The 15,436-nt window shown below is 34.0% G+C and overlaps 2 protein-coding genes and 1 pseudogene across 3 annotated transcripts; all 3 read right to left on the reverse strand.

The window, feature by feature from the left end:
- Positions 1-6,808: 6,808 nt before the first annotated feature.
- Positions 6,809-7,216, reverse strand: LOC149249153 (polygalacturonase QRT3 pseudogene; annotated as a pseudogene).
- Positions 7,217-12,143: 4,927 nt separating this feature from the next.
- Positions 12,144-13,007, reverse strand: LOC149249154 (uncharacterized). Of its 2 annotated transcripts, none has more exons than XR_016266732.1 (3): positions 12,886-13,007; positions 12,660-12,722; positions 12,144-12,417 (listed from the first exon to the last, which is right to left on the reverse strand). XR_016266732.1 is itself a non-coding variant. In XM_089458639.1 (3 exons), exons 1-3 carry the CDS (start codon positions 12,973-12,975, stop codon positions 12,232-12,234), a joined length of 402 nt encoding a protein of 133 aa, XP_089314765.1. In that variant the 5' UTR covers positions 12,976-13,007; the 3' UTR covers positions 12,144-12,231. The 2 variants fall into 2 exon arrangements, 1 of the variants encoding a protein (XP_089314765.1); XM_089458639.1 differs by having other exon boundaries at positions 12,660-12,785.
- Positions 13,008-13,155: 148 nt separating this feature from the next.
- LOC149249155 (uncharacterized) lies at positions 13,156-14,062 on the reverse strand. Its single transcript, XM_089452143.1, has 3 exons — positions 13,760-14,062; positions 13,365-13,598; positions 13,156-13,254 (listed from the first exon to the last, which is right to left on the reverse strand). Exons 1-3 carry the CDS (start codon positions 14,060-14,062, stop codon positions 13,156-13,158), a joined length of 636 nt encoding a protein of 211 aa, XP_089308269.1.
- Positions 14,063-15,436: the final 1,374 nt, after the last annotated feature.

Below are 15,436 nucleotides of genomic sequence, written 5' to 3' on the forward strand. Positions count from 1 at the left end.
CATAAACGAAGATATGTACAAATTCCATATACAGAAATTGCGCATATACGGAAACTGTGCATATACAGAGGATGTATGCATATACGGAAATTGGGCATATACGGAAGATATGCGCATGTCTTAAGTATATCCCTAACTTTCGTGTATGTGCATATCTTCCGTATATGCACGTCGTTCATGTATCTGTATCGCAGATGCGCAAATTCCATATACAGAAATTACGCATATACGGAAACTGTGCATATACGGACGATATGCGCATATCTTTCCTATATGCACAGTTTCCGTATATGTGCAATTTCTGTATATGGAATTTGCGCATCTGCGATGCTGATACATGAACGACGTGCATATACGAAAGATATGCACATACAGGAAAGTTAGGGATATACGGAAGACATGCGCATATCTTCCGTATATGCCCAATTTCCGTATATGCGCACATCTTTTGTATATGCATAGTTTCCGTATATGCGTAATTTCTGTATATTGAATTTATACATATCTTCGTTTATGTATCTGCATCGTATACACGCAAATTCCATATACAGAAATTGCGCACATACGGAAGATATGCACATATACGGAAACTGGCATATATGGAAGATATGTGCATATCTTCCGTATATCTCGAACTTTCCTGTATGTGCATATACGGAAACTGTGCATATACGGAAGATATGCGCATATACGGAAATTGTGCATATACGGAAGATATGCGCATATCTTCCGTATATGCCCAATTTTCGTATATGCGCAATTTCTGTGTATGGAATCTGCGCATATATGATGCAGGTACATGAATGACGTGCATATACAGAAGATATGCACATACAGGAAAGTCAGGGATATACGGAAGATATCCGCATATCTTCCGTATATGCCCAATTTCCGTATATGCGCATATATGGAATATATGCGCAATTTCTGTATATGGAATTTGCGCGTATACGATGCAGATACATAAACGAAGATATGTACAAATTCCATATATAGAAATTGCACATATACATAAATTAGGGATATACGGAAGACATGCGCATATCTTCCGTATATGCCCAATTTCCATATATGCCCACATCTTCTGTATATACACAGTTTCTGTATATGCGCAATTTCTGTATATGGAATTTGTACATATCTTCGTTTATGTATTTCCATCGTATACATGCAAATTCCATATACAGAATTTGCGCATATATGGAAATTGTGCATATACGGAAGATATGCGCATATACGAAAATTGGGCATATACGGAAGATATGCACATATCTTCCGTATATGCCCAATTTCCGTATATGCGCATATCTTCCGTATATCCCTAACTTTCCTGTATGTGCATATACGAAAACTGTGCATATACGGAAGATATACGCATATACGGAAATTGGGCATATACAGAAGATATGTGCATATCTTCCGTATATGCCCAATTTCCGTATATGCACAATTTCTGTATATGAAATCTGTGCATATACGATGCAGATACATGAATGACGTGCATATACGGAAGATATGCACATACAGGAAAGTTATGGAAGATATGCGCATATCTTCCATATATGCGCATATCTTCCGTATATGCACAATTTCTGTATTTGGAATTTGCGCGTATACGATACAGATACATAAACGAAGATATGTACAAATTCCATATACCGAAATTGCGCATATACGGAAACTGTGCATATACAGAGGATGTGCGCATATACGGAAATTGGGCTTATACGGAAGATATGCGCATGTATTCCGTATATCCCTAACTTTCGTGTATGTGCATATCTTCCGTATATGCACCTCGTTCATGTATCTACATCGCAGATGCGCAAATTCCATATACAAAAATTGTGCATATCTGGAAACTGTGCATATACGGACGATATGCGCATATCTTCCGTATATGCACAGTTTCCGTATATGCGCAATTTCTATATATGGAATTTGCGCATCTGCGATGGAGATACATGAACGACGTGCATATATAGAAGATATGCACATACAGGAAAGTTAGGGATATACGGAAGACATGCGCATATCTTCCGTATATGCCCAATTTCCGTATATGCGCACATCTTCTGTATATGCACAGTTTTCGTATATGCGCAATTTCTGTATATGAAATTTGTACATATCTTCGTTTATGTATCTGCATTGTATACACGCAAATTTTATATACAGAAATTGCGCATATACGGAAATTGGGCATATACGGAAAATATGCGCATATTTTCCATATATCCCTAACTTTCCTGTATGTGCATATACGGAAACTGTGCATATATGGAAATTGCGCATATACGGAAGATATGTGCATATCTTCTGTATATGCCCAATTTCCGTATATGCACAATTTCTGTATATGGAATATGTGCATATACGATGCAGATACATGAACGACGTGCATATACGAAAGATATGCACATACACGAAAGTTAGAGATATACAGAAGATATGCGCATATCTTCCGCATATGCCCAATTTCCGTATATGCGCATATCTTCCGTATATGCGCATATCTTCCATATATGCGCAATTTCTGTATATGGAATTTGCGCGTATATGATGCAGATACATAAACAAAGATATGTACAAATTTCATATACAGAAATTGCGCATATACGGAAACTGTGCATATACAGAGGATGTGCGCATATACGGAAATTGGGCATATACGGAAAATATGTGCATGTCTTCCGTATATCCCTAACTTTCGTGTATGTGTATATCTTCCATATATGCACGTTGTTCATGTATCTACATCGCAGATGCGCAAATTCCATATACAGAAATTGCGCATATACGGAAACTGTGCATATACGGACGATATGCGCATATACGGAAATTGGGCATATACGGAAGATATGCGCATATACGGAAATTGGTCATATACGGAAGATATGTGCATATATGGAAATTGGGCATATACGGAAGATATGCGCATATCTTCCGTATATCCCTAACTTTCTTGTATATGCATATCTTCCGTATATGCACGTCGTTTATGTATGTGCATCGTATATGCGCAAATTCAATATACGGAAACTGTGCATATACGGAAGATATGCGTATATACGGAAATTGCTCATATACGGAAGATATGCGCATGTCTTCTGTATATCTCTAAATTTCCTGTATGTGCATATCTTCTATATATGCACATCGTTCATGTATCTACATCGTATATACTTAAATTCCATATATAGAAATTGCGCATATACAGAAATTGGGCATATACGGAAGATATGCGCATATCTTCCGTATATCCCTAACTTTTCTGTATGTGCATATCTTTCGTATATGCACGTCGTTCATGTATCTACATCGTATATGTGCAGATTCTATATACAGAAATTGCGCATATACGGAAACTGTGCATGTGTGGAAGATACAGAAATTGCGCATATACGGAAATTGTTCATGTACGGAAGATATGCGCATATCTTCCGTATATGCACAGTTTCCGTATATGCGCAATTTCTGTATATGGAATTTGCGTATCTGCGATGCAGATACATGAACGACGTGCATATACAGAAGATATGTACATACAGGAAATTTAGGGATATACAGAAGACATGCGCATATCTTCCATATATGCGCAATTTCTGTATATGCGCATATCTTCCGTATATGCACAATTTATGTATATTGAATTTGTGCATATACGATGAAGATACATAAACGACGTGCATATACGGAAGATATGGATATACAAGAAAGTTAGGGATATACGGAAGATATGCCCAATTTCCGTATATGCCCAATTTCCGTATATGCAAGACTTTATCTATACAATTACAAATCCAACCAAGGGACCAACTAATTGGTGAAAGGTATTCTTCCCTGTCCATTATTTATATCTTTGGCATAATAACTTAATCTTAAAAGTTGAGTAATGAGTCTTCTTATTTTCTTTGTCATTAACTTGACTCTAATAAACTAGGGATCATTCTCTATCAACCACCCCGGACTTTCCCAAGAAAAGTTTCTTTGTATTTTGATTTGTTTGTTTTATATATATATATATATATATATATATGCTAACTTTCATTTTAATGTTGTTTGTTAGTTCTTCAATGTATCTATGTGAATGAGAAGCACCATTAATGACACACTTAGCCATCCATAGTAACACTAAAAGAGGTGCTACTATTACATGACAATGCATTACATGACTTACAAAAAGAAAAAAATGGGATGGTGGTGTGTTTCTCTAGTAAAGTAGCAACACCTACTGTGTTATACCCTAATTATCCCATGTCCATCAATATGCACTTCTCATTCACTTAGTGTAGTTATCAAAGATGTATGATACACATTATCATATGGGAGTATTGCAATAAGTGCTCCCATACATTTGTTAATGTACCAAAGAGCATAGTAAATTTATGCACATTTCATATATGACTATTTGATGCACTTCAAATGATAGTGAGTTTTGTTAATTGATGTGACCTGTGTACATGCTTAGAGTTAGCATGGTTTGAATTCCAAGGTGACACTATTAAGAACTTTTTAAAAGAAAAAGAAAGAAAATAGAAATGTAGGCTAATTTTAAATGGTTAGCTAGTTAAAACAATTATCAATATATGGTATCTATGTAGATGAAAACTATAGATTTATATGTTTGCCAAAATTCTAAAAATAAATCAAATATATTATGGAATAGAAGGAATAATGAAATATAACAATTCAATAACACAAGACAAAGAAGTGCTCATACTAGAATATAAAGCATCGGTGCTTGTATGTGTGTGGTGCATTATATACAATTTAAAATGAAAAGTTCAATGCGATATATTTTTTTAAACCCTACCATGGTGCCCCACTTATTATATTGAAGGTACAATAAATATTATTTTATAAAATAACTTAACCTACCTTAGTGCACATAGGAGGGTAATACATGGCTATGATGGTATCTTTCATATATAGCATTGGCCAAATTTTTTGAAACCTTTACAACATACCATAGAACAATCTACATTAATATAACTCTATTTAACACATTGAAAATAATTTATTAAAAAAAATTGTTGATATTAACATGAATAAGCACTAACAAAAATATATTTTGTAAAACTTTTACCTAAATTTATTTATTAAAAATATAATATAAATAAACTAATTTTATTAAAACATTTTAAAATTAATATTTAATATTTTTTGAATAAATTATCTATTAAATTTGAAACAAAACATTATTTAAATCTAAATTGAAATTGTTGTAAACTTACATTTTAATAATAATTACGTTTTCACAATTATCAAATTTACCTTAATGTTAACTAAAGTATTTGATTTCAATTTTGTTAAAATTGGTGAAAAGTGCATATGTAAATAAATGACAGATACACAAAATGCTTTAGATAATTGTTATTATTATAATATACGGAATCGAATATACATGAGTTTGGATTGTATTAAAGTTCATTATTATTTTAAATTTTTAGTTGTAAATATAATTATATAGATAAATTAATTAAGAAGTAATAATTTAAAGGTTTAGGAAATAGATTTTGTATTTTTCCCCACTTAACTAAAATAAAAATTAGTCAATAGAGTAGCCAAACGTTTTGTTTTTTAATATTATTTTATAAGAGGTGCTTCCAATGACACTTCAACGTTATCCTTAAAGGGTTTTTGAGTTAATGAATATCTAAATTTAGTTTTTCCTTTGATTTATTATTATACAGGATTGAAAAATCTCACTACATAATTTCATAGCAAAAATTAACAATTTTTTCCAAAATTCAAATTTTATCAAAAATTACAACTCTTTACACCATTCAAATCGATATCAAGTTCCTGCATGAATGAGAAAACAATATAGGGCATGGTTCTGGTAATATTTCTAAGTATTTAACAATGTAAATTGCTTCTGGACCTCAAAACCAGAGATGGGGAGAAACCAAGGAGTGAGCAATGGTGCCATACGCTGAGATCATATGCGCAGCACTGCAATTTCGAGTTTCAACACCCATACTTTCAAAGACACCATGAGGTTGAGCGTTTAATGTGTATTGCAATCTTTGGAGCTTGTGACTCAGCTCCATGGCCTCTGATCTCAACAGGGAATTCTCTTCTCTTATATGAGCATAATGCGCTGAAGTAATGTTGAGTTTCTTCAATATCTCCCCATTCTCTGCTCTCAAATGATCCACCTCAGCCCTCAGCTGGTCCACAAGATGTTGTTTCCGGAGCCTAGACCTCCTTGCAGACTCTCTGTTAGACAACATCCTTCTCTGCTTCCTCTCCTCTCTAACTTGCTGCTCCTCTGTTTTGTCAGAGGCTGAGTGGCCCCAAATGTGTGACATGGCCTCCCCATTGCGCCCAGGAGAATTCAATGAATCCTCTGTTGGGTACCCCTCGTTCACCGACACAGGCACTGATCTCTTAGTGGGCACTTCAGATATAGATCCAAGAGTATTCAGATTGGCAGAAAACAACATATTTCCATATTGGGTACGCCCCATATCATATATTTCTCTGCTAAATTGTGCTGGACTGATTGGGATTACCGAGTTGTTGTAAAGGTCCATTTCATTTGAATGAGAAACAAGCATCTGATTTGACTGCAAGTCTGAGAAAAAGGGAAAACCAGGTACAAATGTTTCAGATCCTGGCTTGATAATCACTCCCTCTGCTCCAAAAATTGAAGAATCTGCCACGGTCACTGATTCTGACTCCATCACTGCTCCTTTGTTGCCTCTGATGAGTCAATTAGGATTGGAAATGACACCATATACCCTAATCACCAGGGAAGGTATCAAGATCTGAAATAATTGCAGAGAAAGTTTGGGAATTTTCAAGGAAGACAAAGTGAGTAATAGGCATCAACAATGATGAGAAAAGACTTGTGCCACAGACGCCAATGGAGAAAAGTTTGAAGAATCTCTGCAACAATGGCGGTATAATCCAAATAACAACCGATGCTCCTCGTCTGAGTCAATCCACCGAGCTTTAGTTTGATTCCAACTCCTCCGAAGCCCGTGGCCTTGTTATAACAGTGAACTCCTGTGAGGATATTGGCTTGACCTGTCACTGCAATCCCCACAGCAGCCGAAAATATGACAACATCCGTTACAGCATTATCGTTACCCATGAGGCTTATGCCCACGCCACTGAATTTCCTCTCGTCGGGGCTTCTGCCGGCGGTAATGCACTGCCCCAGGAAGGAATTCCGGATGTATGTCTCGTGCCCACCCTGAACCATGATGCCAGACGACTTGAAATGCGAGATATAGCAATTATCGATGTTCAAATTTTGAATTTGGGCTTGAATTTGGGCGGGGCGGGTTCACCAGTTCAAATTTCGAATTTGAATTTGCTCGGGTAGTGGATAATGAAGAAACAAAATAGGTTTCCCATGTATTTAAGAAGTACGTTGCGCGGTGATTCCAAAATTCGAAATTGAAATGAGAAGGAAATGGGAGGGAGTACGCCACTTGGGGTTTTCAAATTTTGAAATTTAAATGAGAGGGAAGTGGGAGACGATAAATGATAGCCAGAACGCATGACGCCATGGTATGATGGGCATGTCATATATGGGCACGAGTAAGATATGTATGATGCACATGAGCATGCCTCTGCATTTCAATGACCGTCCATACAAATAGCCAGATGGATGATCATATCATGAACAACAACGCCTATACACATTCTCCTATTAATCGGAAACTGTTAGCCGGGAAATGATGCACACGGGTTGACAGCCAGAGCCGATGTCAGAACCCATGTCCCAAGACTGTCCTTAGAGAGCATTTATAATGTTATAGAGGTGGAAATAGGAACTGCCAAATAAAATCCGACCATAGTTGAAAATAGACCAAACTAGACAAGACATAGGGCGTGTTCGGCGTTCAAATTCTGAACGTGTCAGGATATATACATGGTATATATGGATATATACATAATATATATTCATATATACGTTATATGAATATATCTGAGTGCAAAAATAGTTATATAAATTAAATGGTGAATTAATATGAATGAAGTTGTTTATGAGTTTACAATTTTGTTTGGATCACAAATTTTTTGTCTAAATTTATTGAGAAAATTTTCGAAAAATTTCACTGTTAGAGAATTTATTGAGAAAATTTTCGAAAAATCTGACTGTTAAAGTGTTTGAATCATTTTTTATGGTGGAAATGAATTCAGCACCATCAAGAATCCTAAAGTACCCAAAGTCTTGAAGCTTGACAATTGTACCTAGGATTTCCAAAATTTCAACCTGATTTTGTTAAAATCTTGCAAGAATTTCCATTATTTTCGAGGCAAAATTATGACCTTGTTAACTTATCTGTATGTATGTGAATAGCTTTTAAACTATGTTGCATGAGTTTCTCGAGCATGGGAACATTGGGAACTTAGGTACGGGTGTCGAGAAGGGCTAGAGGCTTAGGTATGGGTGTCGGGAAGGGCTAGAGGTTTCCCCAAAATTTACAGGAAACAGTTAATCAGGAGTGGTAATATTATATGATAAAAATATAAAAAATATAAAAATAAAAAATAATTTTTAATTATATAATTTATATAATAATCAAATTAATATTGAATCAAAATATTCAAATATTCAAATCAATTTAAATATATAAATAATAAATATATAATCTCTCTTATATATAAATATATTCTTTAGGTGTCTCTGAGTGTCTCCCTTTTATATATATAAAATATTAAAATGTTAAGTTCATTATGACATATGATGAGTCTTTGAAACAATACTTCAAAATACAAAGGGACAATTTTACATATTTTTTCTGGTTATTCTTAAGAAAAAAGTAAAGAAACTCTAATGTTTAAGCATTCACTGCCACATACAATATGCATACACAATCTTCTGCCATATATATACATAAACAACAAAAGTAATACTCGTCACCATGACATCCCAGATATCGCCCTTACATCGAGGTGTCACACACTTCCTTAACCCATCAAGAGATTGCTCCAGTTTCTCAATTAAGGATATGGGTGTTAAGGGTCTTTGACCTTTTCAACTTAGGTTCATGTTTTGTGGACAATTCAACGTATTTCTCTACAGGCTTTGTCTTCCCCAACCCCAAGGAAGGCGGGAACTAAAAAAAACAGTCTTCAAAGCTCTCGGAACATTCCCAAGCTCCCATTGCAGCTCCCCCTGAAAAGGGAACGTTCCCATACAACACCAAAGCTCAGAACTTTCCCAAGCTCCCATTGCAGCTCCCCCTGAAAAGGGAACATTCCCATACAACACCAAAGCTCAGAACTTTCCCAAGCTCCCATTGCAGCTCCCCCTGAAAAGGGAACATTCCCATACAACACCAAAGCTCCAAAGCTCCACGGAACGCGGGAACCATTGGAATGGGTTTCCCAACTCTTAGGAGTGGTTCCCATGTAACATAGCTTTTAAAATATCAATGTCATTTAATATTGGGAGTAAGTAATATTCCAAATTTAGAAAGTAAGAAATTGAAAAATTTTGTACAAACCCTTAATTTAAATCAGAATGGAGGTTAGAAATTGAAACATATTTTAAACATTGGAAATGGAGTGATTTAACTAACCCGTGGAATTTTGGAGGTAAGAAACTGAAAATCTTCCTAGAAACCCTTAGAGGTAAGACACTAAAAAACTTCCTGCAAACCCTTAAGAGATAAGAAACAACTTTCTAGAAACCCTTGATTTAAAGAATGGAGGTAAAAACTTTTAGAAACCTGGCCATAGAATTTTATATGAGAAAAAGTATATTTTTATATTATGAAATTTATACTATTCATATGGAAATTTTGAAACGCTGATTCTGAGATAAATAATACTTATTGACATAACTAGAAATTACTCTGAAATAAACCACACCTATTGACATAACCAAAGATTACTCTGAAATAAACCACACCTATTGACATAACCAAAAATTATATGTATAGCACTGTATTTGATTTGCTATGGTATTATGAAGTTTTTTGCCATTTGATAGCTATATGTTTTTTCCTTACCAGTTGCATCACTGAGCTATATAAATGATATAGTATGTATTTTTTATTATTATTTTTACTTGAATAACTAAAAAAAATGGTCTATTTTCGGTAGAAAAAAAAAGAGTTGTCTTTAGTGCTACTTTTTGGAAGCTTTTATGGTGGGTTTTTCTAATCAAATGTCTCTAAAATCTAGGAGGAATTTATTGAAATCACAAGCTTGATGGTTAATCCTGTGCAATCGAAGTGCCCTAGGGTTTTTTCCGTCAAATTTCTCTAAAATCTAGCAGAAATTTATTGAAATCACAAGCTAGATGGGTAATCTTGTGCAAACGAAGTGCCCTAGGGGTTTTCCAGGGTGCTGAGTCCCTATATACAGTGAAAAAAACTAGTTTAAATAGCACAAATCAAGATTTCACCTCAAATTTTTCCACCGGATTTCACACTAGAAAATCCAAAAAATTGCACTAAAACCAACTCTAAAAAAAAAAGGGAAAAAAAGAAAAAGAAAAAGAAAGATAAGATTGAAATCTGCAACATTTTTATAAAGTATTTATATTTTTTCTTTAAAAAATAAAAATTTTGAAAGATGTATTCTAAAATAAACCAAATAAAACACTAAAAATTTAAAGTAGAAATAAATCACACCTATTCATATAACTAGATTAAACCACACCTATTCATATAACTAGATTAACGTAGACAAAGATATAGTTAAAATCTAAATTGTAGAAGACTTATTCTGAAATAAACCACTAGAAATTTGAGGTGGAAATAAATTACACCTATTCATATAACTAGATTAATGTGAACAGAGATAATGTGAACAGAGATATAGTTGAAATCTATAACATTCATAATTTTTCTTTAAAGAATGAAAATTCTGGAAAAACTTATTCTAAAATAAACCACTAAAAATTAACAGATATATAGTTGAAATCTACAACATTATTATTTTCCTTTTTTAAAACTAAAATTATGAAGACCTATCACACCTATTAACATAACCAGAAACTATCTACGTGAGCAGAGGGATGATTGAAATGGGTGCTCAGAAATGCGGTCACATATGGAGATAATGACGTCTTGGAGCGGTTTACTGCATTAATAATTAATAACATTAGATTTTGTTAATTATGCTTAGATAAGGATGGCAGGAGACTGAGCACTGAATCATTCAGGAATATATTATCCTGTTTTTATTCCTTTGTATATATTTGTGTGCATTATTTCGCCTTTAAAGTCACGGATTCACTATTTCTTGGATTGATGTGATAGCAGCTGGGATAAAGTTGGACAGATAAGGGCAAACGTAGCTAGTGAGGGGCAGTACTTCAGAGGAATATCATGCAAATATATTTAAAATCTTTATGATGTTGGCACTTTAAAGACATACTTAGCACCTGGAAACAATTTTTGGAAAAAAAAATGATGTATTGAAAAGTCTAAAGAATACAGAGATTACATGTGAGAGACATTGATGAAAACCAACCAAAACCCATGTCAATAAAGTCCTTTCTAGACCAACTCCTGTAACAAAAGCGTCATGTTCGCTCTGCCACTGAACATGCTCAACTCTAGCCAAACTATCCAAGAAATAAGCACTACCAAAAGGAAATGGTTTCCACTATATATAGAAAATACAAATTTCACACCTACATATCTCACTACCAAAATCATCCAAGCACTTTCAACAAAATTGCCATTTCGGTAAATACAGTATGACTAATAAAAATTCATGTCGCATTACAAATCATAAATCCAGCCTTTCAGCACACAGAAAGAATCACAAACATAATGATCCGTAAAGCAGGGATTCCTCATTCCAGTAATTCTTTATTATTTTATTAAACATTTATTCAAGAGAATAAGATAAAGTTCTTATTAAAAAAACAGGGAATTGATGCCACAGATCGGCACCTATGAATACATAAGATGATATAACTTATATTGTGAAGCATTGTTCTGTGCCTAGTGTGTTCTACTTGTCTGGCTCCTTCAACATTTTCTATTCAAACAATGTTTTCATCACCCAAGGGGGTTTTGATATTGTGGTATGACTCAACATAACAGATGCCTTCAACTAGACAAAATCAGAATATCTTAAAATACTTATGTACAACGGATAAAAGCTTTCTGTGTATTGTTGTACCTTATTGTGAAGTAAAACTGTGATCAACAATCTAATAAAAGAAAGTTAATATATTGAAACTGTCCTTGTAGCCCCTTTATAGACAAAACAATGGCTAAAGTTATATTATTGTAGCCTAAGTCATTTAAACTTGCTGGAATGTTTAGCCTTCAAAGTAGCAAACCTAGTGGGTTTAGTGAGAGCAATGGTAGTTGAGCATATATGCTCTATGTATTGTTTGCGTGACTTGAACCCACATGCTTTCAAGTCCTTTGGCGTGATTTTGGTCCTTTTAACCATAGCATCAACATTTATCTTTTTTGTTTTCTGTGAAAATTAAAACATTATCAATAAATATCAAAATCCACATAGATATAATGAAAATATGCGGACCATGTAACAAATATGAAAAGACAATTCATTGACTAGCTATCAATAAATATCAAAATCTATATAGATATAATGAGAATATGGTGAACATGTAATGAATATGAAAAGAAAATGCATTAACTAGTCATAAAAAATATGTCAATGTTATTATGAGCTAAGATATGTAGTATATAACTTACCTCTCTTAATTTATCTTGAAGTCTAGGTGAATGTCGCAATGGTTGAGGAGAATGTGATTTTTGCTGAGTATCATGTCCACCATCATACATGTGCAAAGGTGTTTTAGGAGATGTATATTCATTACTCTGAACATTAGATTATACATAGATATAAGTATGTGACTCAAATAGAATTAAATGTAAAAATATGATAAAATTATAAGAGTATAAATAAATATAATCTTACCTTGCATTGTGACATTGGACGTGAAGATGGTTGTAGCATTTGAACCATTTCATTTCCATTCTTCTTAAGGCTTCGACAAGGGGTTTTCATTGATTGTGATGGTTCCAAAGGGAACACCTGCACCATAAATAAGAAATAACACACACACACATAATCAAAAAAAATCAAGGATAACGATATATAATACAGAACATCCATTTCTCATCCCATCATTATGGTAAAACATAACAATTTATATATTAATGTTTTTAGTGGAATAGGTTATATGGATTAAAAACTTACTAGCCCAATAACCCCTTGAAAACCTTGAAATCTAGGTGAGCGTCGTAATAGTTGGTGGCTTGAATTTGGGGAATTTTGTTGATTAGGCTATGCATATCAATAACAATGAGAAATTAGTATACAATTATAATAAATATAAATATTATTTAATGTTAAAATGTCTAAAAAATTAATATATGCAAAAAAATGGACTCAACTGTGTTGTCATTGTCCTGATTAGTTTCATCAAAGTTTAATATATGGTTGTGCCCATCTAATCCTTCTTCCCCCACATCATCGGGAACCTCAGTGCTTACTTTCTCTTTTAAAGCAATATCTATGCGCTTCATTGTCTCCATACGTCTACGAGGTAGACTCTGATCCCAACGTTGAATTTTTTCACAAATCCTTTGCTTTGAAGTATCATTAAGCTGATCAAATGTAACAACTGACTGTGAAAACAAGTTTCAATGAATTTAGTCCACAACAATAAATTAATATTAATAAAAAACATATACAGATAAATACTAATAAATACTTACAGCTGAAAGAATTTCTTCAATGACAATATTAATAAAAAATCATATACAAATAAATACTAATAAATACTTACAGCTGAAAGAATTTCTTCATTGACAAATCTTTTATATGCTTGTTGTCGTGCACGACATAATATTTTGGCATTTTGCCTTTTAACTGCACTTGTTGATTTGACCGCCCATGTAGCATTTGCATCTCTTACTCGACCTCTTTGACGTGGAGGAATTGGTGGGAGATTGTGGGTGGTAGCCCGATGATGATTAAGGCCAGATAGCTTAGATCGACTCAAGTTCCCCGCACAGCCACCAACAAGACAAGTGAACACTTGCTTGGTGCCTTTGATAGTTACCTCCCATTCATGTCTAATTTCCTCCATTTTCTTACGCCCTTATAAATGAATATGTAAACAACAATGTTGTTAAAAACATCATAAAAACACTTTAAAGTAAAAAACAATATTCATATCTATTTTTTTGTGGTTACCATAACTATCAACTTTTATAAAATATAGGCCAAAATATTTAAAACAACTCTTCAAGATTCTTGTTATATCAATTTGCATGATTTGTAAATGTTACAGTTTTAAGTTCTTGTTAGATCAATTTACATGCTTTGTAAATCTGACAGTCTTAGGTGAACACAGGTTGGGATAAGTGGTCTCATTGGGACTACATGGTTCCCAACAAAGCCAACCCCTGATTAATAAACCTTCTTTACAGTCCAATAAATATTTTTTAGAGGAAAATGTTGCCCTCTCTAATTGACTGCTATCCTTGTGTTAAATGGAATTCCCCACATCCAATATACCTGCTGGATACCTTAATATACAGTAGACATAAGCTCAAGAGATGGAAACAAGCTTTGTTCAATAATACCAAGCTACAAAGTGATTCTACAAACTGATTTAAATCTCAAGGCCTTCAGTGTACTTACTTTTATGATTTACAGGATTATGATATAAATCTCATGGTCTTCAATGTAATTTTATAATTTTGAATTTGAAGTATTGAAATTACTGGAAATTCAACAAGCCTAAGACAAAAACAGAACACAAACAAGGTAGGACAAGGAAACTGCCAATACATATAACAAAACATAACCACTGCAACTGCCAACAAGAAGCCAGAGATAGCCCAAATCATAGCAGCACTGAAGCTACCCACAATGTTAAAGACCCAATAATATGGACAACGTTTAATTGATCCAATCATTTGAAATAAATGAGTCCTACAATCCAACCTGACTTCACATCCAAAAAATTGAAGCTTGCCATCAGCAATACCAGTGAATATGAAGTATGCAATTGCTTCACATCTTAACATGCTTGTAAAACTTCGCAGTTTTTATAGCTTGTACCAGCATTATCAATTTCCAGGGCAGTGATCTGGTCAAAAGTTTGGCGTCTTATTTAATTCTTTCAGACTGTAGAGTCCAAACCCCTAGTTTTGTAGCTTAATCTTTCGTCATGTTCTCGCATAAACTTTACCTTATAGTGCCAACCATAACTAGATAAAGCATGTTTCCAAGGACTGTTAACAGCAAACAATTTCAATGAGTAAGATCTCAATTGTGAATTATGCAAATGGGGTCCCAAAAATAATCTCGCATCTGCTCTTATATGTCACCTTATTAGTGAGGACTAAGATCAACAATCCAGGACTTTCGAGGACGGAAGATAAAATACAAGGCCAATTTAAAATGGCCAAGCAGACACACAAAATTGATTGGGGTAAATTGAAGCAAAGAGGAG

The sequence above is a fragment of the Pinus tabuliformis genome, chromosome 7, assembly GCF_031772625.1.
Source record: "Pinus tabuliformis cultivar Carrire ecotype Pingquan chromosome 7, CPIR1, whole genome shotgun sequence".
Classification (NCBI taxonomy): Eukaryota; Viridiplantae; Streptophyta; class Pinopsida; order Pinales; family Pinaceae; genus Pinus; species Pinus tabuliformis.